General features: G+C 39.2%; 1 protein-coding gene across 12 annotated transcripts; it reads left to right on the top strand.

The window, feature by feature from the left end:
* Positions 1 to 320: 320 nt before the first annotated feature.
* Positions 321 to 27,212, top strand: gpatch8 (G patch domain containing 8). Of its 12 annotated transcripts, XM_024271465.1 has the most exons (9): positions 4,853 to 4,930; positions 8,298 to 8,316; positions 12,598 to 12,670; positions 17,313 to 17,354; positions 19,518 to 19,585; positions 20,778 to 20,864; positions 20,956 to 21,099; positions 21,184 to 21,320; positions 22,346 to 27,212. In XM_024271465.1, the coding sequence occupies exons 5-9, from the start codon at positions 19,559 to 19,561 to the stop codon at positions 26,157 to 26,159; spliced, it is 4,209 nt and encodes a 1,402-aa protein (XP_024127233.1). In that variant the 5' UTR covers positions 4,853 to 4,930; positions 8,298 to 8,316; positions 12,598 to 12,670; positions 17,313 to 17,354; positions 19,518 to 19,558; the 3' UTR covers positions 26,160 to 27,212. The 12 variants fall into 12 exon arrangements, with proteins under 12 accessions (XP_024127224.1, XP_036069079.1, XP_024127233.1 ...); XM_024271456.1 differs by lacking the exons at positions 8,298 to 8,316; positions 17,313 to 17,354 and adding an exon at positions 321 to 472; XM_036213186.1 differs by lacking the exon at positions 17,313 to 17,354 and adding an exon at positions 438 to 472 and having other exon boundaries at positions 8,298 to 12,670.
* The last annotated feature ends 50 nt before the right edge of the window (positions 27,213 to 27,262 follow it).

Genomic DNA, 27,262 nt, shown 5'->3' with positions numbered 1-27,262 from the left:
CATAAAGTAGCCATTGATACATAAAGTTCTTTGGGTCTTCTTATATTTTTATTTTATTTCATATGGGCAGTTTTTTTTATTGCACAAATTCTTTACAAAAATGATGTGACACCGTTTTAAAGTGAAATAAAGACGTTTTCAGATTTTACACAAAAATGTTTGTGTCAATTATTTGCACAGTTATACGTGTTTTTTGTGTGTGTTATTATTAATATTATTATTATTGTCTTTTTAAAACACAGTTCTTCCTCCAGCTGCAGTATTCCAACTTTTTCTAGGTTGTGTTGATGGATGACAGCTGAGGTCAACACTCCACAGTGGGACTCGCTCACGCGGCGAGCATCCTCATCGTCTCACGCGCTCATCGGACACACTCGGAGAGAGGAGCCGAAGCCGCCGCCGCTGCTGCTGCTGCTGTGCTCAGAAAATGGCCGACAGGTTTTCTAGGTTTAACGAAGAGCGTGATTTCCAGGTAATTCATGTCAAGCCACATACACAGTTGCATGTTAGGAAGTGTCACTCCACCGAGTCGGGATTACACGTCTGAAATTTTGGGTTATTTATAAACACGTACGCGAATTTCGGTCTGAATGTAGCTTATTAGCAACACATGCTAGCTTAGCTAATCCTTGTGCACTGCGGCTCTTTCGATATTAACTTCCCCTAATGTTTCTTAATTACGTCATAAAACATCTATTTGAGTGAGCAAACGCTTTGACTAATTTTACAACTCTTGCTACATAACTATTTTAGATATATTGAAAGTCTACCACGGTGTTTGTGACCTTGGATATGGTGGTTGTTTATCGACATAAGCTAACAGTATTTTGCTAGCTAGCACATACAGTTAGCCTGTGCGCACACTGGACAGTTGCAACACTAATGGCCAGTGATTGCCATATTTTTGGACTGTTAAAAAAACTGCATTGTTGAATTTACTCGTGCTCTCTAATGCTTTTTACGCCAAAGCACGCGAAGTGCAAGTTTTCAACATAAACAGTATATTTGCTGCGTTTTGTTTTTTTTTAGTTAATCGTGTTTCATTTGCCTATTAAAGATTGCTGCTTATAATTATTTTTAGAAAGTGACATGATCGGTGTTTGTCCTATGTTAAAGACCCGGAAGTAGGTAGTTTTGCCACAGTTTGACTTTTGTTTGAAGCTTGTTTTTCTCATCAATATTCGTTAATTTTATAGAGTCAAACTCTAATAGTCTCTTTTTTTCTGCGCTTCAGCTTGAGTTCACTTAAAATTTTACTGAATTAATATTCCTCTTTCCTAAAAGGACATGTTGTAGGCATGTTTTTGAACGAAAACGGGAATGGCTGAGTTGTAGGTTTCAGGAGAGTTTCAGTAGCTTATCTGTGACCACACCCAGGAGTTAGCACAATGCTTCACTAAAATACAGCATTTAATAGATGTGTCTAATTGTTAGCTTAACTATCTTATACTGAACTTTCTTAAGATTAGTGATTGTTTTAGTTTACATGATTGCTTTTATAACAGCTTTTGATATTTCTTGTTAGGACTCTACAAGCACAATAATTTAAAACCAGACTAACTGGTTTTAAGGATTTTACAGTAAAACGTTTTGGCATGTCAAATAATGTTAGAAATAATAATAATAAAAAAAAAATGCTTTTACCCTGCATATTTTTGTCCACAGAATTTTTTGACACCCAGGTTCAATCAGTTTATAGAATAGAAAATTCTGGGGTAATTTACTGCAAATTTTAATTTTGTTCACATCCAAATAGACAACCATGCAGTTTTAAAAGCAAATTTTAAAAAAGCAGTATGCTGTAATCTAAATAAGCCTCGTTTCCAGGAATGATCCGGTGTAAAATTGACGCATTAAACAGTACCAAATGGTGGCTTTTGGGGGCCTCCATTGGTTGTAGGTCCATTGAAAAGTGGAACAAAGTGGTTAGGGTGGAGCCAGAACGTGATGACAACATTAAAACGTGCATATATAGTGCTCATTTATGCTAACATTTCCAACGTTTGTAAGTATTCAGGTTTTTGCGGTTTCCATCTCGCTCGCTATCTTCTTTCAAATAACATTAAATTCTTGTTATACACAATGTACCAGAAGTAAAGCAAGAAAAAGACGAGCGGCTGGATGACCTCCATTGTTGTTGGTTTTCTAGTCGTTGCACTACAATGACATGCTAGCGGTCTACACCACGCATGCGCCGTAAAAACAAACCGCTTAGTGGAAGCGAGGCTTAACTAAGTGGATACGCTCACTAGAATAAAATAAAGGTTTATTGGTCGTATTAAGTATATTGTTCTCAAAGGATCTTTCATTTAATGTAATGTAAGACGCACAAATGTTCCATAGATGTTTATATTTCTTAAAACTGTTTTGATTTTAGACCAAGTTATGAAGTATTTGGGGATTTTCAAAATTGATATTAGGGATGGGATGTGTGAAAGCTTAAAAAATATGATGGTTAAAAATCCTATGACTTACGTTGACTTTCATTTATTATTCTGCCATTATATCTAGCCAAAGCTACGGTTGTTTGCTGCAAAAGTAGCTCCAATAACCGAGATTATGTTTTTGATAAATAATTGACTGCTTATTTATTTTAATTTTGAGAACCTTTGAAGGGGACTTTATAACATTTAAGAAAGCTTTGTATTTAAACTAGTAAAAAGTGTGTAAAGTCTGGGGGTAGATAGTGTCAAATAAACTTTTACGTCAGCTCTCAGAGTACCTAGAGAGAGATAAAATCTTTCTTCTTTAGTCTTTATCTTCAAGTTTTGTTTGGTCAAAAATGACCACAGCAGGAACATATTTGCTAAACAAGAACGTAAAAGACTGATTTGATCTTTTTCTGCAGTCAGTGGTGTTTCTAACAGGAAAGAAATGTAGCATTATAAATGCACATTTACATGGTAATCCTTTACAACTATCAACTATGTAAAAAAAAAGTGTACATTTGCACGTTTTTTCTTTTTTTGTTGTTGCTTAGTTCATTGCACTCAGTGCTAAACTCAGTTGTAAACTTTTTTGTCAGTGTGAAGGGCATTGCTGCGTGTTCTGAATGATTCTGTTGAGGGTAGCCCGGACACAGCACAGTGGAGCTCTGTGTGAGATCTGCTGTGAAGGCATTCATTTGCTCTGTATTCAGAAGTTTCTCTCTGACTCCATGGAATAAAGCTTGCTGCCAAGCAACATGACCTAAGAAATCCCTGTATGCTTAATATTTACTACACATCCTTGATTTACATCACCAGTTTAATAGAACAATTAGTTTAAAATGATTTTTAACTTTTCTTATAAATCTTGAGAGTTATTGGAACAGCAGGAACAATCTTTCTTCTGAGAATGGGTGGATGCAGATCCCTCAATTGACTGGCCACAAACAATCATTTGCTTTTATAATTTATATAAGAGTGGACATTGGTGGCATATATAAGTATTGAATTCAGGCTGATGAAGAAACCAGCTGCATAAAAATAAAGTCTATTGTGATGAGTATAAAACATTACTGAGAGGGCATTAAGGGTTCTGAGCAGGAAAGGCTGATGGAGGAAGACATGAAGTTGAAGACTAAGAGCTATTGATCAGCAATAAATTAATGCTTTGTTATAACCCAAAAACTTCTCACACAATCCCTGGTTGTACTCAAGAAAATGCAGTTTAGTTTAAAATGAGATTTATTGGCGGACAATAATCTCACTATAATAGAATAGTTTTGCCGTTTCCCCACATGATGTATTAAATGTGGTATGTATTTCTGTGAAGCCTTTCTGCATTATTCATTTATACCCAAGTATTACCAAAAAATAGAATAAAACCAACATATTTTCCAGCATTAAAAGTTATAAATGGGATGGATTTAATGGAGATCTTGCTTATAAAGTAAATATGCAATGTACAATAACTCCAAACTACTTCAGTTGTTACTAATGTAGTAGGATTGTAACAAAAGGAGTACTAGAAACGACCTTGGAAGCCCCAGTTCTTCAAAAACATGCATTCTGTAAAATTGAGTTTTAGTTTCTAAACTAGCTAAAGTTTGTCGTACTTTCGTGTCATATGAGTAATATTTATAGGAGCATTTAAAATATATTTTATTTCATTTTGTCATAAGAAATAATTCATTTTAAAACTAAGTTGGTGTAAGATTTGATGTAGTTTACTATTAAATGTTATCATTTAGGCCATTCTATGACATGAAAATTGCAAAAAAAAACTTGAATCATTTTCAAAACTATAACTGCTAAAGATTGTCTCTCCTAACATTAACTTGAACTAATATTTAGGTTAAATTAAAGTTTTTTTTTCTATTAAATAATATTAAATAAAAGTATTACTTTTTTTTTTTTTAATATATACACCAATGCCTCGTTTTTACTAAGCACTACAGTCCTGTCCGGTACGGTCCAGTCTGGTATTTTGAGCATTTCTACAATAAAATTGACCCATTAAGCCTGACCGAACCGTACCATTTTTGGATCCCTGTTGGTTTTAGGTCCATAGAAAAATGGATGGTCTGGTCGAAATTGGTCATTACGACAAAAAAAGCTCTAAGAAAGCGTCTGTATTCCTCTTATCTGCCCACAATCTTCTCTCAAACATCATTAACTGCTTTATATATACAAAAAACGAAACGAAAAAAAAAGAGCTGCTGGATGACCTCCAATATTGTTGTTGCTAGCTTCACATCTCATGCGCTACGACGATCCAACTTTGAGTGGAAACGCTCACGTGAACTGCTTGGTCCATTCTAAACCGGACAGTACTGTACCGTACTGCTCAGAGAAAATGAGGCTCAATAGTGTTTGTTCTACGGTTTAATCTTTGGTTTCTAAAACGTTTCTTTAAATCTTCTAACCAGGGCGGAAATCACTTTGACCAGTATGAAGAGGGCCAGTTGGAGCTGGAGCAGGCGTCCCTGGACAAACCTATCGAATCGGTAAGTTTCTAACTATTATCCGGCAAAGTTGGACCTGCTGTGAGAGTGGATATGATTGGTCAAGGAAGAAATAAGTACCACACCTTTTTAATCCATACTGTCTGTGTAGATGCATCCAATGTTTTCTTACACAATTGCCACCTAACCCATAGAGTCCTTTGTTTTCATGCCCATTGATTATTTTTTAAGTCCCTCTCAACCCCTGCGTCCTGTACCTATTCCATTTCCTGTGTGATAGATACAATTATGTAAATTTAAGATTTGTTTATGTAAAATTTAAAGTCAAGATTATATTTTTAGTAACAGTCAGTCATTGTTTGGCTCTTAGATCTACTAGAAAAAAATATCCTATTAGAAAGAAGTGGACAAAGCACTGTTATTATTAATAAAACTTACCGTACATCACTTTTTTGTTACTTAATAAAAGTGTTAATTGTTATTGAACGTCATGAGATTATTTTTGAGATAGTCACCTATAAAAGTAGTTAATAAAACTTTATTTATGATGGTTAAATGACAGTAAGAGTCAAAATAAAGTAAAACTGTAATTATGTTATGATGATGTCAGATGATTAAAAAAAAAAGTATTCATACAGGATTAGGTAAACAAGCAAGTCCATATTTTAAAGGGTGTGTGTCTTTTGTTTGAGTGAGTGTGTATCTAAAATATATGTAGCTTGAGCATTTTTTTTGTGTTAGTGTTAAGTGTTTTTATCTATAGGACAGTTATCTTATTGTACACAACTTGGGGTGTTCGACATTTCTCTCCTGCAGCGAATTGGCCCTATTAGCTAAGCAGCAATTACCCGGTTTGTATTTGCACGCTCTGCTTCCTTACTCCTATCTTTAGGGTCCTTGTAACGCTTCTCTTTTTTTCTCTCTATCTCTCCCTATTTCACCACTTTTTTTCTGCTTTACAACTGTCACACTTCTCATCTGTTCTGTCTCTCTACCTCTATTTCTTGCTCCCTACCTACTACACAGTGATTCGGTGTACAGTACCCTCTGTCATTCTGTGCTGGCATGGTGCTTGTGCAACTGGGACTGCATTTTTCGCTGAAGAGGCATATCGATAATAGTGCAGGCAGCTATCTTCTCTCTGTCTCTCTTTCTCTCTGTTTATCCCCCCTTTTGTCTCTGAAGCACTGTGGTGAGCAGGCCCAAACTCTTCTGTCCTCAACCGAATTTCAAAACTTCCTCACATCCACTTTAAAATGCTTTGTGAAGCAGTGCTGTCAGCCAGTGAGGTGCAAATTGTTCATTTAATCATCAGATGTTTGGCTCTTAAAAGTACGATATCCCCTTAAAGAGAATAAAAGTAAATTGCTACAATTTTTGTCACAAATCCTACAACTATGTTAGTGATTGAAATGTAAACATCCTTAACAGTTTAGTTTGTGTTGTACGCTCTCTGGCAGCACCTCAAAGCATGTCCTCAATTTGTGTGGGTTGTGGGAATGGAGTAGAGAAAAGAGGTGGCCTGCTCATCCGGCTTGAGTGGCTCTTTTGCTCCTGCGCTATTATTTGTGGAGGGGGTTGAGGGCTGCGCTGCAGCATCACATAGCTCTTTACCCATATATAGACAAATTGCTGTGGCTAAACTACTGTCCAGTATTACAAACTCATTCAAGATAACAGATTAGATTTTAAAAGCTTAATGTTTGCACAGCAAGCTGTATATATTTTTTAGATGTAATTCATGTTGTATAAATATTTGGCTTAGATTAAATTAAAATGATATGTTTTCAGAATCATGGAAGGATTAAAATAAATTCAGTTGCTTTCATTATTAATTCATATTACATCTAAAATGCTGTGAAACATAATTGAATATAAATGTTAATTGAACATTTCCTCCCTCCTAAGAGGCAAATCCCAAATGTAATAGTATAATTGTAGTTTTCCACAAATCTTACAGCCTTTAGTGAATGCTTCGGCCCAGTTTCTCATAGCCCCTCACTTGCCATTTATTGTGTGTGGTTCATAGGCAGCTAGAGGTCTGTGGTACTTTTGGGATCTCTTTTCTCTCCTTGTCTCCCTCTCTCTGGTCTTTTGATATTTATTTTTTTTCTAACACTGTTTTTGCATTGCATGTGTTAACCTGTTAGCATTCAGTGCAGTTTCTTCTGAATACTCGTCTTAATCACTACAACAGTTTTATTTCCCCCAAATCATTCCTCTCATGTTTCTTGTCCCCTCAAGACCCCCCCGTTCCTTAATCCCACCATTCTCCATCCTCCCTTTACCCTCCCCATCCTCATAGCGATATGCAGCGGGCAGCCTCAGAGCCACAGAAGCCACACATGCATATAATTGGGCTAAGGGATAAACTTGTTTTAGTTTGTTTTAAACAGTTTAATACACTAGTTAGTGGTTAAACTACAACATAAATCAGTTGTAACTGAAGTAAATTATGATTTACACAATTATGTGTCACTTATTATATGAATAGAACTCATGAGCACTATATTTTTTAATGCCCTGTTCTTTTTTTGTTTATTATAACATAACAACTATTATATTTATATTATTTAGCAGTAAAGGTAGTTGGTAAAAAATCATTGAAATCTACACCTGCCTTCCAAGTGAATTTTATGAAGATTGGATAAAAAAAAAAATACGACCCGAAAAATGTTGCTAAACTACTTTGCATAATTTTGTTAAATCTACAAAATTTGGACATTAGAATAGTTGGGTAAGTATGTACCATTTAACTTGTTTAAGTAAATAGTTTTTTTGTAATATTTTATATTAATCTAATAATAAACGCTTCAAATATTTGACATTAAATCTACCGTGAATTGTTCTGCACTTACTGCACATGACATTTAGGTTTAACTTGAGTGTGTGGCAGCTCCCTATGGTGTCTCTCAGTCTTTTTTAGAACATGCTGACTCTGTAATCCGTCAAGGAAAGTGACAGAAAAACATCTTAGTTTACTATCTAGCAAGTCTAATATGTTTTTTTACATCTTGAACAGCAATAAATAACAACCAATAACAATGGCTATATGCTTATAGTAAAACGTAACGCTCTGAGGTCTCCAGATGGGGTCCCTTGCATATCACTCCCCTTTGTCCATATTTTTTTGCCATGCACTGTGCAGATGGACAGCACACTGCATATCCCTTTTTAAAGATCACTTTTGTTTTTATAACAATTGGTATATTGATTTTCTTTCTTCTGTATTAACAGTCCGTTGGTGGATTTATTGAAATGCCTACCTTTTCTGTTTGTATGTAGTCTTATGTTTATTTAAAGGCAGAGAGCTATGTAATTGTAAGAGCTAGAGAAGCTAGCAGAATTGCAGTTGAAAGCGTTTGGCTGGTTTCTTACGTTGTGTTACGTGTGACTGTTTTTTTGACAGCCCAGTATTTTAAAGCCAGGTTCGTATGGAAATGCCTTCACTCCACTTGCACTGCTGTTGGACTCGTCGTCGTTGCTTTCATCCGTCTGTCTTATTCTTTTGGTGCAATCATCTGTTTTTCAACACCTGGACTGCACCTCATCTCTGCCCTCTAACACAGCTCATTTTGACCTAATCTCTTGATTGTTCACACTTGCAAGCTGTTGCCTCATCCAACCTGTTTTTCCTGTTTTTATTAAAGCGTAATTTAAGTTCTGCGAATTTATTAGTTTGTTTTTGCAATGTTTTTCATTGATGTGAAAAATAGAACTGAATAAAAAAAAAGCCAAACAAACTTTTTTCAAACAACCAGTTTTATAAAAATATTCTGAAGTAGATAACTCAAGAATGAACTACTATATTTCCACGATCTAAAAATGACCTTTTTAGTGTTATACCTCAGTAAAGCTTAGGATCGGTGTCAGCCTATAGCAAGAGTATTGCTTTTGTATTGTACTTTGCATAATTTCCACATTTTTTTGAGGCAAATGACACGACCAAAGAGGTTCCTTTTACTTTTATATTATAAAAAGTATGTGTAGGTTTAGTGTTGTAACCTTACTTTAATCAAAAATTTAAAATGGAAAGTTTTTATCATTGTAAATTTTGTAGAGCATGAATACTGCTAATAAGTCTTTTCTACAAATTACTAAGACCAATAACCAATGAAGCACACCAACCACAATCTTTCATTTGAAGTGTCACATATCGCTATTAGTAATCCTGATAGGCACTAACAATAAATAGCATGTTAACATAAAGAACAGCTACCAAAAGACTAGTAAGTTCTTAGCAATAGAGTTTCATAATCACTTTATCCTTCACCGAAAGGGTAGGCTAGGCTAGTTGTCGTGAGATCTCACCTCATAGTGTAAAGAATCTTTCAGTCAAACAGAACACTATACATGTGCTTGAGGATGCAAATATTTAAGTAGTTGCTTTAAAGTAGAAATATATATTTTTTATTTTTATAACTCTTATTTTTCTTTTCTTCTCGTGATATCGAGCAGGCAGCAGTTTGCTCTCAATAATAATGTTAACACTTATAAAGAATGTCATATTTCTAGTGCAACCTTAAGGGCAGAGATGCAGTGTACGCTGTGTGTTGTGATTAGCACTCCCTTCACATGCTCTAACCCATTCAAGCCCGGCTCACTTCTACTACCCAAAAACTCAACCCTCATTATGGCTCAGCCTGCTCTGTTCTGCTCATTTTCCCAACCTCCTCTCGTCAAAAAAGGAACTAATTGAGCCCTGTTGAGCCATCACCTCCCTTCGCTGTGCCTGATTCACTTGAGACTAACACAGTTGGAGTTTTGTGACCCTGCTCTCCACCTCCAACCCACCCTTCTATGTATGTTCCACCTACAGTGCGCTATTAACACCGACGACCCTTTTTGTTAAAACTTTTAACAAAAAGCTGCATGCTGTTTTTATTTTATCCCTGTTTTGTTCCAGTCCCTTCACTTTCTGTTTGTAAAACTTAATGTTAGTCTCTTTGTGATCATAAGTATTATTTGTTTGGTTTGTATGTTCTTGATAGAATGCAACACTCTAGTGAATGAATAGACACGCTTGGAATAGTTAAATTTACAACAGAAAACACAACTTATAGGGAACTATCAGTGTATATTTGTGCTTGAATTGTACTGTAGTGTGTAGTGCTAGGATAGCCGTTCATATTTGTTTTCTTGCTGGCCCATACTTGGGTATAAAAAGATGAAAACTGCACATTTTTGGCCCTTAGTGTGCTAACAATTCCTGTACACGTTAGAGCAAAAAAGTATTTGGCAGTCACTAGCTCTGGTTGTTGTCACACTTACAAAGATTAAAAATCTGTAATGTTCAACATAAGTACACCTCAGCTGTGAAAGACATAAAAAAGTATCCAGAAAATCACATGGTATGATTTGAAATAATTTAGTTGGAAAATGATCCAGAAAAATAGGATGCAGTCTCTCACAAACTACTTCTTCAAGAATTTCTTCTATCCTCCACTTGTTACCTGTATTAACGGCACCTGGCACCAAAGAGCTGTGTAAGGACACCAGAGTCACCTGAACAAGACTGAATTAAACCAATTTACAAAAAGCAAACGGCTTGTTTAGAATAGATCAATTGTTGGTACAATTATTTAAAAAATTAAGAAATTCAAGATCTCTGACTATCTCCCTCAACAGTCATGTAAATTCTCACCTGGTGGGATACAATTGATTTTGAAAATTGTAAGAGAAAAGCCCCGAACTACACTGTGGAGCAGGTCAACAACCTTTAGAGAATTGGAATTGGAATCACAGTAACAAAGGTTACTTTTTGTAACACACAAAGTTGTTCCAAAGGTCCCCCCACTTAAAGTAGAACATGTCCAACTTCATCTAAAGTTTACCAGAAACCAAGTGGATGATCCAGAGGAGGATTGGTAAAATATAATGTAGTCAAATGATACCAAAAGTAACTCTTTGTTATAAACCATGTTTGGAAGGGAATAATGCAGAGTTGCATGATAAGAACACACCATACCCACTGTAAGACATGGGGAAGGAAACATCATGCTTTGAGCTGCTTTTTCTTCAAAGGGGGCAGTACAACTGATTTGTCTTAAGGAAAGGATGAATGGGGCCATTTGTGGTGAGATTCTGGGCAAAAATATCCCATCAGTGAGGGCATGAAATGTGGCTGGATCTTCCAGCAGGACAATATCCCAAATACACAGCCAGGCCATGAAAGGAGTGCCCACATTAACAATATTTTGAGTTTCTGGAGTGCCCTAGCCAGTCTCTGGACCATAACCCAATAGAGAATCTGTGGAGGGACAGTCTCAAAATGTCACAACTCTTGAGAAGATCTGCCTGGAAGAGTGGGCTGAAACAGCATCTTCAGTGTAAAAACCTGCTGAAAAACTACAGGAAATGTTTGACCTTAGGGTTAAATTACAAACTTATTAATTGAACTTTTTTACTGACCAAACACTTATTTTCTGCACCACCGTAAAAAAAAAAATATTCAAAAATCATAAAATGTGATTTCCAGGAATCTTGTTTTAAATCCCGTCTCTTGCAGATGAAATGTACCTATGGACATTAGAGACCTCTCTCATCTTTAAGTGGAGCAACTTGCAGAACTTGTGACTGACAAATACCTATTTGCTTCACTGTATGTTCTTGGATGCCTCAAAGCATCTTTGGTTGAAACACAACAGAAACAACAATGTGATTGAAGTCCGTCATGTGTAGTTGCAGATATTGCTTGACATTAATCACAATGTTGATCCTGTTGTTCTTTGTGTTGTAAATTTTGAAAAACTCATCACAACTTTGGCAACTACATCAACAGTTCTAGATTTTATGTGGTAAATGTTTGCACAAGTTTGATTTTCAATGTTAGAAGTGTAAAACTCGTTTGAGCCTGATTGTTGATAATGATGATATACAAAAGATGCTGGAGGTATACAGAACATACACAGCCTAATGGGGCTTCAAACACACTATATGTCTCTCTTTATATCTGCACCTCCACATGTCCTTTCACTCCTGCCTTTTCTGTCCACCATGGGTCTTATAATGGTAATTCAAGGCCCATTAGCTCCACTCCTGTATTTTCCTTTTGCAGTTTTCTCACCACAGCTTTTTTTGTTTGTTTCATGGTGCTCCCTTGTCATGGTTCTAGAATCACAGCAAGCTTGGAGTTTCTGGTCTTCATTTTGTTATTGCTAGATTTCCATACCTGTTCTGTGTCACTTTTCGTGTACTGAGATCTTACTCTGTAGCAGATTATATATGTATGTGTGCGATACATATATTACCGTCCCCTTCCCTGTTCCCCTTCACTTAGTGGATGTAACTTGGTACGCTTCTTTTCTCAAACATAAAATGCAAATTTCTATTTTCTCCCTTTCTGACCCTTGAAATGATTTTTAAAGAACTCCAAATGTCGGAGAACACCTTATAGTTTGGTTTTTTTTGGCTGTGTTCTTTCGTAGTTTTCTATTTTAGCAAAATCTTACCCGTCATGTAAGTTTCCCAGTTTTTATTTCACTCTGCCAGCTGGCCTTACACTCTTTACATTGAAAAACACGCTGTTACATGCTGTAGGTGATGACAATAATAGCAGTGGTGATGATGGTGGTGGTGGTGGTTGTGCTGATAATGATGGAGTGATTTGAGTGTTTTTATTTTGATTTGTTTTTCACCCGTTCCCACGGGGTATAGCTCTTCTTATTATTGGAATATTTTTGGTTTTTTTCTTCTATTCCCTTTGCTAGGATAACATCGGACACCGGCTGCTTCAGAAACATGGCTGGAAGTTGGGGCAAGGCCTTGGCAAAACCATGCAGGGTAAGGGCATGCTCACCACTACACAACAATCACACCAATGTTTGATGAATGCTGTTGGCTAAAGAGCCAATATTTCCTCTCATTTTCTTTTCTTTCTTTTTTTCCCCCTCATTTTTAAAATTGTGAGTTTTCTTGTCTTTTCCCATCCTTTCTCCAACATCATCCCTTGCATGTTGCTGGGTAAAACTGTTGTTTAAACATTCTTAATATTTGTTTTGTTGTTTTCCTCCGCCTGTTCACTCGGACGTGGGTCTTATAGTAGACTGAAACCAATAAATACAATCCTCAATAGTAAATGACGATTTTAGCTATGGGGTTTTATATGAAGTATCTGCTTGGTGTCTTTCTTTGTTGTCCAGAAATATGAATTTACAGTGCATTTTCTGTTTTAACTTATTGAGCTTTATTTGGCTGGTTTTTTTTGGCAGTGAAACAGCCTTGTAAGGTGGAGGTGGAACACTGAATGTAGCTGAGAATGTGGGTTGGTTTAAGCTGACTTCAACTTCCCTTTAGCTCAGGCCTTGAAGGATCATTGGCTTAGAAGCAGTGGTGCAGAGCCTTGGCATGTTTCCACAGAGCCCTTCCTTTTTTCTTTGCTGACTTCCCTGATCTCCCTTTCTTCATTTTCTCCATGTCTGGCACTTTTCTTTTCATAGTTCTAACTGGCCTTTTAAAGCATTGGTAGTGAATGTTTTAGGGGCTGGCTAATGAGTATTAGCTGTCAGTTTTAATGAGGTACTTTAGGGTTATTATCGGTCACTACCTTCTACCCCATGTCCTTATTTTTAGTGTTATTGGAACTGACTACAATTTTTCTTTCAATGTTTTAATTAACATTAAATTATCATTGCTTTTTTATCGTTAACATAAAGCAACACATTATCTGATACATTTATGAGCATTTGCAACAATATTTAGAAAGTTTACAGCTAAACACTTAATAGATGTTTGTCTTTAGATCTTTACAGCATAGATTTTGGTTCTTGGCTGTTTTGTCTGTTTTTTAATTACATTTACAACGTTTTAAAACATATAAGATGAGAAAGTTTTTGAAATACGGTGGTCTAAAATATTTAATCTCTTGCAGTTTTTTAGCTTTTCTCTAAAAAGCTACAAATAGAAAGGTAAAGAAAACTTTACCTAGTTTAATATCTAAAGGTGAAACCGTAACAGCTGCAAAATGTAAACAGAATAGATGTTCTAGCCATGTCTAAGTCCAGAGTCACTAACAAGTGGGATTTTTAAACCATTTAACTGTAGTGTAATTATAATACGATCACTGAATAAGTGTTTGCATTATTATTGGAAAGAGGACAATGCCCTGCGTATTGTACTTTTATCATAAGTTGGTAGTAATTTCAAATCTTGTTTGCCAAAAATAGTAATAGTTTTTTTTGTAGAAAAAAAAATTAATTGCGCAGTTTATTTAATTTACATTGAGTTTGTGGTTTTATTTATTGGGTTTACAAGGAGACTTATTTCTTTTGTATTCACTACAATGATAAAGAACATGGAAATATTATCAGTTTAGACTGTAAAGTAGTTGGTTGGGAATTGTTAATATAATGGTGAGTTCAAAATTCACACAAAAATTTTGAAAAAAAACTATGCAAAAAGATTTGAGTGTTGACAGAGGTGGTTGACTTCTCACTCTGGTCCTCAGATGTCCTTTGTTTCCAGTGTCATCTTTTAGGTACACTTGATGAGACTGTAGTTAGATAGCAGAATAGACAGTTAGCTGCTTTGTTCTGGGCAGGCCTACAAGTGTGTGGACAGCAGCACATTATTTTCATTTAGCTTTTGAACAGCTGAATAGCAATCTATTGGTGTAATAGGGATGCATACTCTGTGTTTGGAGAAAACCCATTGCTGGGACAGATAATGTTATTTATGTCACTACTGCTGTGGTTATGTAAGTATTTGTCTTTGTGGGCCAATGAGACTTCAGCAAACTGTGTCCCATTGTTCTTTAGTAATTAATTGATGTTTTTGAAGCCTACAATCTCTGTTACACCATCTTTAAAAAAACTGCTCAATAATTGATTTACTGTCCTCCCTTGCCAGGAAAGAAGGAAATGATTTACTTAAAATATTGTCCCACTTTAATTTTTTTTCTTTTTTTTGTATTGACTTTGTTCTTATTCTTCTTTGTCTTTTTTGCCCCTTTTTAGGTAAGGTTTGTTGACTCCCTTCTGTATGTCACAGTATGCTTGTGTGGGTGTCATTTCTTTCTCCCACTTTGCTGTTGACCTCAGTGTAACACTACTTTTACAGTGTATCATAGGCTAATGGCCTCTGTCAGCTTCCTCTTCTTTGCTTTATAATCACTAAACCTTTATTTCAGTGTGCTTTAAAGTAAACTGCTTTAAGAGTAAAGATCCATCTGAAATCAAGGTAGATCTAGGAAGTCATGATTCCATCACATTCCCTAGAATAATCATCTCCATGTATTTTAGATTTTTCTTCTTTGAGTTTCCGTGGCTGATGTTGGGTAATCTGATTGGCTGTAACCACGGCTCAGACTTTGAATGGCTTGCCAAGTAGAGAAGTTTCCCCCTCTGCCTGTTTGCCTGTCTCTACTTCTAAACCTGTGAAATATTTGTACATGTATGTGTGAACATTACGTGGAACTGTGACGGGTGTGCGTGCGTGTGCCTCTGCTACTTACCGGGCCAGAGTCAACTTACAGGGAAACCTCTCCACACTTCTACACACCAAGTCTCTCCCCACAGTTACGGGCTACCATCCTCCCCCTGTTTCATTGCTCCTCCTATTCAGCATGTTTGTCACAAAGGTGCACTCCTGCCTGCCTTAAACTTTTACTTAGCAGGGGTTTTCAGCAGTGTTGGAGCATGAAGCCATCATATTTATGGGATAAATTCATTTTAAAGTTGAGTCTTGCTGCTGCTGCTGTCTTATATATTGTAGCCGATTTGAGTTGCTGTTGGAAATTAACTCAATGCACTGCTCAAAACCTTGCTGGCTCTTTCCTTGGGTACATTGTTTTGTTTGTCATGTGTTCTCTTGTTGCTGGGTGTAACGCACCCCAGGTTGCCGGCTCTAGTCTAGTAAGGCAACGAGAGACTTGGGGAGATTTTCTAACTGGTTCGTGAAAGGCCTAAAGTTCAGAGGGGGAAAATGGTGGTCCTCGCTTTAACAATTTCTGAGGCTAACTGTGATTATGTATGCTTTATATTCTGGAAATATGTAAAACGTGTCCTTTTTTCAATGTCTTAACAAATGTAGTTTTAGTTAAGTATTGCCTTAGTTTCAAGTCACTACCAAAAATATTCATTTCTGTAACAATAATGTTGAATATGAAGGGGATTTTGGGTTTACACATACAGAAAAATTGCTAAACAGACTTGATAGTGTTGACCTTCACATAACGTAAACATTATAATATTTAACTTCAAGCAAAAATGTTAAGATCAGTAACATTGTAAACATTGTTCTGCTTCTCCTGGAGGGCGTTTCAGTTTGGCCACTAGGTGGCGATCGTGCTATAGCAGCACATTAGCAGTTCCTTAAAAGAGTTAATACGATCCATGCCTATGATTATATAAATATATTCATTTAGTCAGCAATGTATGTTTAGGTTGACCAAGCCTTAGCATTAGCCATCCTATGGGAAATCCCATTAAATGTTAGCATCAAGCTAGCAGACTTTAGCTTCATGTGCTAAATCGATGTATATTTTTATCGATTTTTGATCTATTAAGCTTAAATCGATTAAAACCGATTAGTTTTATTAACCCAGCCCTTGTGTTACAATTAAGGAGGGATCCAATGTAGATGAATAGAAGCGGAACAGGTTAATCGTGGTATTTTCTGAGCATTAAACAGCTCTATAGAGTTTCTGAGTTATATTTGTTTTTTTCTGGATAAGTATTACCATGCGTTCTAGCATTCAGTTTATAATGCAGACATATTTCAGTTCCAATGAAATGTTGCCATCAGAATATTGTTGTCGTATTGCAGATGGTAATGAATAAATACATATTCAGAACCAGTTGCGGCTTCAAATGACTTAACTGGCTAGTTGTAGAGGAAAGGACTTTGGGCCTATTTATAGGACACCAGTTGGGTTGTGCTGTGGCGTCAGCAATGCAGGAGGTTGATAGCTTGACATCCTTGTTTCCACTAATGAACATTTTTTACACTATTACTCAGACATGGCAAACACGTACACCAATATAGTAGAGGGTGGTGTTACTCTTCCTATCGGCTCCAGTTTGCCGCTCATGACTTTAGAGGCGAGTGCCACAGGCCCAGAGTCAATGCTCAAGGGTGGCACCAGAGTGATCACAAAGACTTTGGCTTGACCCAACTGGTGTGCTGCGAGTAGGCCTTTAGTTTTAGTAGATGAAGTTTTCTTCCTGGAGCTCATTGAATGCATGGAGACACCTCATTGAAGGCCTGGGGACTGGGACAAGTGGTTTGGAGAGAGTTGTGAGAGGAAATCCCTGTAAGCACCTAGCCCTAAAAGAAGGGATGAGGTGGGTGGGGTTAAGGGGTATCACTTGGAAGTTCTTCTGCTAATGAACGCCCCTAAACCTCACAGCCACACTCCCAATCCCACCCTCCCTACTTTATGTACCTCAATCTTCCTGCTTAACCAATTGGTGTTTCTTTTTTACAGCGATTTGATCCTGCCCATGTTGTGCTGATGGTAAACTTAGTGGTAAATGTTATTTTATCCCCCAATTGAAATGTTTTTTCTGTTTGTTTTAATTTTTCCCATTGTTTTCGTTTTCCTCTCATCAGAGCACCAATGCTACATAGGCTTTCAATTATCTCTGTATTAGTCTTCATTCTGCTGCTTGTATATTACCATGCATCTTTATTACTATTAGAATATTGTCATTTTGTTTGTTTTCAGTTTTTTTAACCTTGTGATTCACACCTTGTGATTTAGATGCACATTGTTTTTGTCTGGTCCCTTTGTTTTCCACTGGAATGGGTAATGTGGAAGTATTGTCACTGTGTTTAAAGACTGGTGCTAGTTTGGGATGACTGTACATGTCTATGAATCTTTAATTCTGGGCCTTGCTTGTGACTCCATTCAGACAGATCACTGCAGTGGCTGGCTTACAGGCAAAACCGTTTATGGTTTCACTTCTCTTTTCTTGTCAGTGAAAGAGCGTGAACCCACAAGTCTGTCAGTAGACTCTCAGTAGTCTTGTGATCTTTAAAAATCACACAAACAGCCCTTTCGTCTCACTCTGTTGCTTAAGTAAGAGCATCTATTAATAGATAATCAAACAAGTTATTAGGCATGAGGCCGACAGACACTGCATTGGATCTGAACGCCCAGGCAGGCCAGTACATGTTATAATGTCCATGCATCTATGATTTCAGAATTAATATGTCATTGGGCTGTGATGACTAAATATATGAAGGAAAGCATTGGAGTGATAAATGATAATTAACAGTTTCCTGGAAGCATCTGCACACTTTTTTTCAATAGATTCATATTTAAGCAAGCCATAAACCTTAAAAGACAAAGCCACTGTCTTTTGTTTTTCTTTTTTTTTGAGAAATTATTGTCCCCAAGTGAAGTATTATGATATAAACTGCTCCTCTAAGAGGAAAAAGATCATGGTTGCCAAAACGGAACCAACAATTGTAGATTTTAGGTTCCAATGGGATTGTTTTCCATATGCCCAATGGTATACAGTGATTTAATAAAATAAGAACTAACTTTAAAATGTAAGTGGGTAGAATAAAAAAAAAACTGAAACCAAACTGAATTGATAATCATTACCAGTAAGATTGGTTGCTGTTTGTGGCTGGCATCAGGAGCAGCAGATTAGCCCAAATTCTTTTTATTGCCTTTTTTCTTTTGAGATTCCCTTGCTTTTCTATATGTCCGTCTGCCCCCTCCTTCCTTTCTCACCTACTCATATCCATGTTATAACAGGTAAGTATCCTCATCCTTCGCACCGTCACCATGGCGACACCTGGCCTGTGACGTCATTTTGCTGTAGTTCAGTGCTTGTGTCTTTTTCTCTCTCTCTCTATCTCTGCTTTGTTTGGCTGATTATGAGTGGAATAAGCAATTCTGTTTCAATCAAGTAGTCATGTTTATATATATATTATTTTTTTTACTGGTGTTTATTTTTTTGTACTTATTTTTTTCTGCAGTTAATTTCTTTCTGGTCTAGCTCTTTTCACAGCTTGCATAACAGAATAGAAAATAATCTCTGAAATCTTGACCTGGGGACAGTGAGCGGCTTGTAAAGTTTGGGCAGTATGCAGGCAGTTCAGAGAGATGATGCAACAAGCCTTTGATAGAACTAGAGGGCTCTGGTTCCCTCATCAAGGACATGGCAGGCTTGTTGTTATCTCTCCATACACAACATGCACAAACAACACTCAGTTCCTCTGATTGCAGCGTCCTACATAAACCCGGCTTTCAGGTTTTACAGGCCTGCATCAGTGACTGAACTGAGGACGCTGTGTGGGTGGAACTGCAGCACTAAACACACTGTAACAAACTTATTTGAAGCTTTTTTTGTTTTGTTTTACTGCACCTAATTTTTTACTTTATACACAGGTGAACAAAGGCCTTGTCTTCATAAATCTGTTTTGTGACATAAGTCATCCCAAATGCAGCTGAAGTAGCCTTGTCAAATGAAGTCTTAAGCTTTATAGTTGGTGACTAAAGTAAGCTGTGAGAATGGCTGGTGTTTGATTCACTGTAGCTTTCTGGTCTCTGCACTCAAAGGCAAATTCTCTAACCCCAGCACCCTATGCTCTAAAAAAAACAGGCTGCCTCCGAGTTGTTCCTCTATCAGAGTTTAGGAAACTAATCCACTCCTCTCTCTGTCTGTTTTTCCTCCAGGACGCACTGACCCTGTACCCATCATTGTTAAATATGATGTCATGGGGATGGGACGAATGGAGATGGAGGTAAAAGGCTCATTTAGTTTGTTTGTGTTTGTGTTGGGTTTTAATGAGAGGCAACAATATCTGTGCTGAACATCTGGATGTTAAAGAAAGCACTTGTGAGTTGCTTGAGTGAAGTGTTAAAGCCCCACTCTGATGAAACGCGTTCTTGTAGCAATTTTTTGATGATAGTTAAACTTAAAATTGCATTTCTGATTATTTAATAAAATAGTTGTGAATAAGAAGAAGACAGAAAATGCATTTGTAAAAATATTGTATTTGTGACAGAGAAATTTCAGTTTTAAGCTCCCTGCTCCACTCTACTCTGATGCATCCACTTACAGATGAATATATCCATGGACATCTTCGTTTTTCTCGTCTGAGCTGCAATCTGGCTCAAAAGCGTACAGCTGGATAGCTCCAATATTGCTCTGCATTTTTGTTGCCCCGGTAATATTGGGTTGGGTTTGTGAGGGGCTGTAAGCAAGCAGGAGAGTTTTTAAACGGAGAGTTTTCAGTTATGGGCGTCAGTCCCTCCTACAATTCAGATGTGATTTTTTTTTTTTTTAATGAACGACTGCAGAAACTGTCAGAGAAAATGACTGTTTTTTTGTTTTTTTTTTATCTTGGCTAAAAGCAGCATAATTCATTATCTGTTTGAAAATAGATCACAGGATGATCAGAATGGAAGAAAAGTGGGTCTTCAAGAGAAAAAAAGTTTTTTTTTATTTTCTTTCTCTAAATGTCATATTTGCAACAAAAAAATCAAAATCAATTGGCTTAACATAATGACTCAGTTTCATACTATAATTGTCTTATAAACCTTGTTTTAAATGGTCATAACCTCATCATTTTCATACTTAATATTTGTGTTTAATGGCAGAAACTTTTTTTTTATAAAGCAATCTATACAACCAGTAACACAAAGTTGTTTACATGTTTAATATCAATTAAAAAAAAATGATAAAATATACAGAATACCCTCAACCCAACATAATAACACTTAAAATTACACAAGAATAAAACTCAAAATAGAAACTGAAGCGTTAAAAACCTTAGATTTAAATTTATTTAAGAACATATTAAAAAGGAAAAATATGTCATTATTACAACCTATCTTAATAGCTGACAGATAAAAGGAATGTCAGCTGCCATTGTTGACTGATAAGGGTTTTATTTATTTCCAGAGCTGAAGTTGCTGTGTTTGTTGTTTTAGTTGGACTATGCAGAAGATGCCACAGAGAAGAGGAGAGTGCTTGAAGTGGAAAAAGAGGACACAGAGGAACTGCGGCAGAAATACAAGGTGAGAGTCCTCAGCTTATGGACAGTGGAGTCGTAGTGTTCTTGTAGAAATGTGTGTATATTAATAAAATGTTTCTCCTCATCAATAATAGGACCAAGTGGAAAAGGAGAAAGCCATTGCAAAAGCTCTGGAAGACCTGAGAGCAAACTTCTACTGCGAGCTTTGTGATAAGCAGTACACCAAACACCAAGAGTTTGACAACCACATCAACTCCTATGATCACGCTCACAAGCAGGTACCTTCAACCGTCAGGTTATAACCTTGGTGCATGAAGGAACTTGATGAAGAGACTTTGATTTGTTGCTTTCATGTGTTGCAGAGGCTGAAAGAGCTAAAACAGAGAGAATTTGCTCGTAACGTATCTTCTCGATCTCGGAAAGATGGAAAGAAGCAGGAAAAGATGCTGCGTCGACTGCATGAGCTGGCAGAGCAGAGAAAACAAGACAAACAGAACAGGTGAGATTTCGCTCTTGGAGCGCCCTCTGCCTGCTGGATTTGGTATATACTTTTATTAAATAAAGCAGAACTTGGAGGATGTCGCACCAGTGGAAGGCCCAGCTAATATTGTTTAGGATGTGATATAGTTTGTAATCTATCTCCCCTTTTAACTTTTTTATGCTATATATTTTGTGATACAAGATGTCTGTTTACCAAAAACAAAAGCTGCAAAAAGTTCTTTTAGATTCATTATTGTCAAAGAACTACATTGGGGTTTGTTTTGTTTGGTTCATTTTGGCCTCCAAATTATATTTTGTCTGTTTTCTTATTTTACCATTATGTCATCATCTAAAAACTATTTATCTTGCTATGGATATTAATCGTTTTTTAAGCACAACGTCACCTATGTAATTGTAAAAATATATATATATCATACTGGACCTAAAATCAAACAAAAAATAAATCTGAGTTAGAACATTTTTGTTTGTTTTACTGTGAAAATCACAAAATGTTTAGCAAACCTTTTTTACTTTAAAAAAAATGACACGACAACTTTATAAGATACTATTTTGACATTTTGCAAACAACAAATTTACGATGAACTTTGTAAAATGCAGCCAGTGTCCTAAAACGATCTTCCAAACAAAATACTGAAAAAAAATTCAGCCGAACACACTTGACCACATCACAAAAATGTTTAGAATTTTGGTATTATAAGCAATTTTTTACTCCTTTTCGCATAAAAATGCAGGAATATTTAAAGTGTTTATTTTAAACAATATTAATTTTTCCGACAAGAATCCACACACAGGATTTATGCTTTTCCACAAAGCAGTTTCTGTCCACCTGCTGCACACACAGCCACATCACAGCTCTGACACTTTAAAGTTTTCTGTATTTATTCATAAGTCACACATGTTTGTTAGTATTTCTGTAAACATGTTTAACAATGCTGTTGTCAAATAATGACAAAACACAACAAGCAAATGAATGATAACTTGGATAATCTTCATAATCGCATCTTTTTTGCTTTTGTGTTGCAGGACTCCAGGAAGTGGACCAATGTTCAAAACGACCACGGTGGCGGTCGATGGAGAGGACGGTGAAAGCATGTTAGTTGAAACCCCTGTTTTGACTGATGCTATTCTGGAGGCTGCACCGTTAGAGAAAACTGGTCAGTCCTCCCCAAAACAGGGCCCGGCTATTAGTTTTTCCCTGGGGAGGAACACCTCCTCCCCAACCCCCAGCAGCTCCTCCAAATTGGGCGTGTCATTCTCTTTTGCCAAGAAAGCCCCGGTGAAGTTGGAGACGGCTGCTGCCGTTTTCACCGATCACTGCGAGGAGGTTCCAGAGGGAGAGGAGATCCAGGAGGGAGAAAAGGCTGCAGGACAAGAGGAGGCGTCAGGGTGCATCATGGACAGCCCAAGAGGAGGATCTGGAGGAGTGGAGGCAGTAGAGGGAGGCGGTGCAGCTGCTGTGGACGATGTGCAGCAGCCTGATAACGGAGCCTCACTGGCCTCCACGCTCAACAAATTGAAGATGATGATGAAAAAAGAGGAAGGATATACTGGACAGGAGCCTCAGTACTACCATTATATACCTCCTGCTCATTGCCGGGTCAAACCACACTTCCAGTTTCTGTTGTTCATGAAGGCTTCAGATCAGAACCAGAGCAAAGAGGACGAGGAAGAGGATGGCCAGGAGATGCAAGAGGAAAAAAAGTGCGAAAAAAGTTCTGACCCGAAAGAGTCTAACACTACAGAACCCCAAGACAATAAAGAAGAGCAAGAAAATGAAGCTTTAACTACTGAGCCAGAACCAGCTCCTCCATCACCCAAGGTGAAAACAGAAGAGGAGACCTCCTCATGTGCAGTAGACGCAGCTTCAACTGCAACAACTTCAGCTGCTTCTACTCAGAAAGAAGAAGAAGCGACTGATAAAACTAGTTTAAACACTGGTCCAAAAATCCCCACTGGTCCTTTCTTCCCCGTCCTGAGTAAAGATGAAAGTACAACCCTTCAGTGGCCGACGGAGCTGCTCGAGTTCACCGAAGCTCAACCCTCCTTGTCTTACAGCTGCAATCCGCTGTATTTTGACTTCAAACTGTCGAGAAACAAAAAGATGCCCGGTGGAAAAGCGGTGAAGTCCCCGAAGTCTGGCGAAGAGGCCGAAAGCAAGAAGCAAGAAGGAACGCCTGCCGACGCAGCGCCTGAACCCGGGATGAGCGCGGATGCAGACAAACCGGCGACTAAAGGAGATCCCAGCCCGTCGGAAAGCGGCGAGCAAAAACCCGCAACCGATAGTGCGAAGAAAAAAAAGAAGAAGAAGAAGCATAAGAAGTCTGCAAAGCATTCAAAACGAAAAGGGAAAGAAAAAGCTCCAGCGGAGGAAGCTGAGGCGGGAACTGAGGTTACTCAGGAAAAGCCAAAGAAGAAGAAAAAACACAAACGGAAGAAGAGCAAAAACAAGAATCCGAATCAAGAGGAAGCTACTGGAGAGGAAAAAGAGAGCGTAAAAGCAAAGTCAGAAGACAAAGCTGTGGCGTCGTCCTCTCAGATAACAACAGGAGCAAAAGAAACTGGAGGAGTGGAACTGGGAAAGAGAAAACGTCCCGCCAAGGAAGTGCCTGCCAAGCCTGGAGCGGAGGAAGGAGGAACGGGGAAAAGTTGTGAGAAGAGCAACTCCTCAGAGGAGCCCAGTGGCTCCAAGAGACACAAGAACGACTCCAGCGCTTCTCAGAGTGCCTCGTGTTCCACTTCTGCTCACAAGAGCCCCGGTCATGGTAGACCTCCCAGCAGTGAGAGTGAAGAGGAGGGCAGCTCCAACACCCAGCGCTCACGCCACCGCCGGTTAAGCCCGCGGGAACAGCGGCGACACCACAGCGAGGAATCCAAAAGGTCTTGCAGCCGCTCCTCGAGACGAGGGGAGAGGAGGGGCAGCAGTCGACGCCACCATCGCGGTCAAGCGTCGCGGAGTCGCTCCTACTCCAGCAGCTCTGAGCGTTCCTCTGCAGCAAGCAGCGCTTACAGCCACCGCAGCCGCAGCTACTCCGACAGCTACAGTGACTACAGCACAGAAGGCCGCAGACGGAGGCGCTCCAAACGGTCGTCAGACTCCGAGTACGAGCGCAGGGGGAGCCGCAGGCGATCACGAAGACGCGAGTACTCCTCCTCCTCCTCAGAAGAGTCCCGCTCACGATCGCGCAGCTACAGCCGCCGGAAACGGCACAGGCGACACAGGCGAAGCAGCTCGAGAAGTTCCAGCAGCTGGAGTCGCAGCACGAGCGCGAGGTCTTACCGCCGCAGCTACAGCCGCAGTCGCAGCTCCGCAAGCCGCTCCTCCAGCTCAAACAAAGGCTCCCCTCACCGGCGCAGCACCAGGGGCCGAGGGGAGAGCGACAACACCCGCAGAGACTTCAACCGCTCTCGCATCTACCGCTCCCAGTCCCCGAGGACGTCGTCGTCACGCGGCCTCAGCCGGAACACCTCCAGCTCGCAGGCGCTGCGGTCAGGGCTGTCCCGAGACGCAGGGGAGCAGAAAAACACTCTCACTGCACGGCAGCTGCTGGAAAAAGTTCAGTCCAAGAGAAGTTCAGATGATTCTTCCTCAGGAACCAAATCTGGGATTAAAATTAAGGATCCACCGCAGGGCTATTTCGGTCCAAAACTACCCCCAACCCTGGGAAGCAAAGCCATGTTGCCGCTTTATGGCAAGCTGCTGGCGGGGAAGAAGCCTATAATTCCCCTGACCAGACCTGACGACGGAGACAAGTATGGCCTGGGGAAAGGCTCCGATGAGAAAGAGGTCATCCTGGTAGAGCCCATCAGAGAGTTTCCTCCTCCGCCGCCGCCTCCGGCTCCACCAGTGCAGAAGGTGGAAGAGACTCCACAGATGACAGTCGCACAAGACGAGACGCAGCAGCTCCCCGCCGCAGAAGATCAAGATCAGCAAGAAAACCGGCCGCTGTTTGAGCAGGACCCTTCCATAATGATGCCCCAGTACCAGTTAGAACCTGGACAGGACCCGTCCCAGAACCCCGTGATGGAGTCGATGATGCCTGAGATGCAGCAGCAGCAGCCGCAGATGCACGCCTACCCTGCTTACCCGCCTCCTAATCTGGAGGAAGATGGAATCGAAGCGGAGGAGGACGGGCTGGCGCCTTTGGAGAGTCAGCCAATCACGTTCACGCCTGAGGAGATGGAGAAGTACAGCAAACTGCAGCAGGCCGCACAGCAGCACATTCAGCAGCAGCTTTTGGCCAAACAAGTCAAAGCCTTTCCCTCTGCAGCAGCAGCTGCTGCAGCCGCCGCTGCAGCTGCTAATTTAGCGCCTGCCCCCCCTCCACAAGCCCTGCAACAGATACACATTCAGCAACCGGCTGTGTCTGTAGCCTCCGGCACGTCCATCGCCACAGTCCAACACGCCATCCTGCAGCACCACGCAGCTACCGCCGCGGCGATGGGCATCCATCCGGCGCACGCCCACCACCCTCATCCTGCACACGCCCAGCTGGCCCAGGTGCATCACATTCCCCAGCACCACCTGACCCCCATCTCCCTGTCTCCTCTGGGTCACTCACTCAGTCATTCTTTGGGACACTCTCTGGGACACGCGGGTTTGATTCCCGCCCACCACACCGCCTTCCTCTCCGGTCAGCCCATCCACATTATTCCCGCTTCCGCTCTTCACCACACCCCTCTGGCGCTCCACCACGTTCCCCACACCGCCCTCTACCCGGCGCTCTTCACCCCCCGCCCCTCCCAGGCTGCTGCTGCAGCGGCCCTCCAGCTCCACCCGCTTCTGCACCCCATTTTTTCAGGACAGGACCTCCAGCACCCCCCAAACCACGGCTCCTGAGGGACGCTTAAGGGTTGAAGCATTCGGTTTTGATTATGTGTTAAACCACAACGTCCAGTAAAACTACGATTTTACTGATCCAACGACATGAATTATTGAGCATTAAGTCATCAAAGACTATTATTACATGAACACCCTCCACAGATTTGAAACATTTTGAACCCGTCATGTAAATCAGTTTTTGTTTCTCCAGAATTTTTTTTAAAATTGGGGCAGACTTTTAGACCTTCAGCTCCAAAATGGGATGAATTATTGATAAAGTAAACCACTGGACTTTTTTTCTAAACACATTATGTTCAAGTTTTTGGCTCACTAAGCCAAAAAGACTTAAGATTAAAACATTTGGGGACAGCAAAAATTAAGTGGTTTTGTCCCAGAGACACACAAATCCTGCTGTATAACAGGATGTGCTCAACATGTCTGATTTCTAGGTTTTGTTGTCATTCTGTTTTGGATTTTTTGGTATCACAATGATTTGTAATGCAGTAACGTGTATATATATCAATGTATAATGTAAAGAAACCCGCCGTTTATAACCATAAAAGTACAAACGTGGTGTTGAGCTGGCATGTTGCCGAAGGAAATGTGAGGGTTTTGATATGCGATACACTTAAAACAAACTCTATGTCCCCCCGTTTGAGGGAACGTGAAAAAAATTGCACTGAAATCTGTACATCAAAGTGGTGCTTTTGCATCATGTAACAATATACATTGTAGAATACTGCAATAATGTTTTTTTTGTTTGTTTTAAATTATTTAGGTAAAAAAAGGCTCTTCAATTGAAGGGCCGTGTTTTTTTTTGTTTTTTTTTTTTTGGCTTTTGTGTAATTTTGTAAATAAAAGTTCTGTAGATGATTAACGCTCTAAAGGGTTAAAGAAGCAGACTTGAGTCGGTATGTATTTTACCAAAACCTTGTTTCTAAATTCTTCCAGCTGAGAGGGGCTGGAACAGCAACCGGGTGGTCTTGTCAGTCAGTAGCAACTATGTATTTTTTAAAAACATAACTTTGTTCCAAAAAAAAACAAATAAAAATCTTGAGTTCCTGTGTTTTATCCAGAATGAGTTGAGTCGGTGATATTGCATTTTTTTTTTATCTTGCAAG

This window comes from Oryzias melastigma, linkage group LG8 (genome assembly GCF_002922805.2).
Source record: "Oryzias melastigma strain HK-1 linkage group LG8, ASM292280v2, whole genome shotgun sequence".
In the NCBI taxonomy this organism is placed as follows: Eukaryota; Metazoa; Chordata; class Actinopteri; order Beloniformes; family Adrianichthyidae; genus Oryzias; species Oryzias melastigma.
This window is presented reverse-complemented; position numbering and strand designations above follow the sequence as displayed.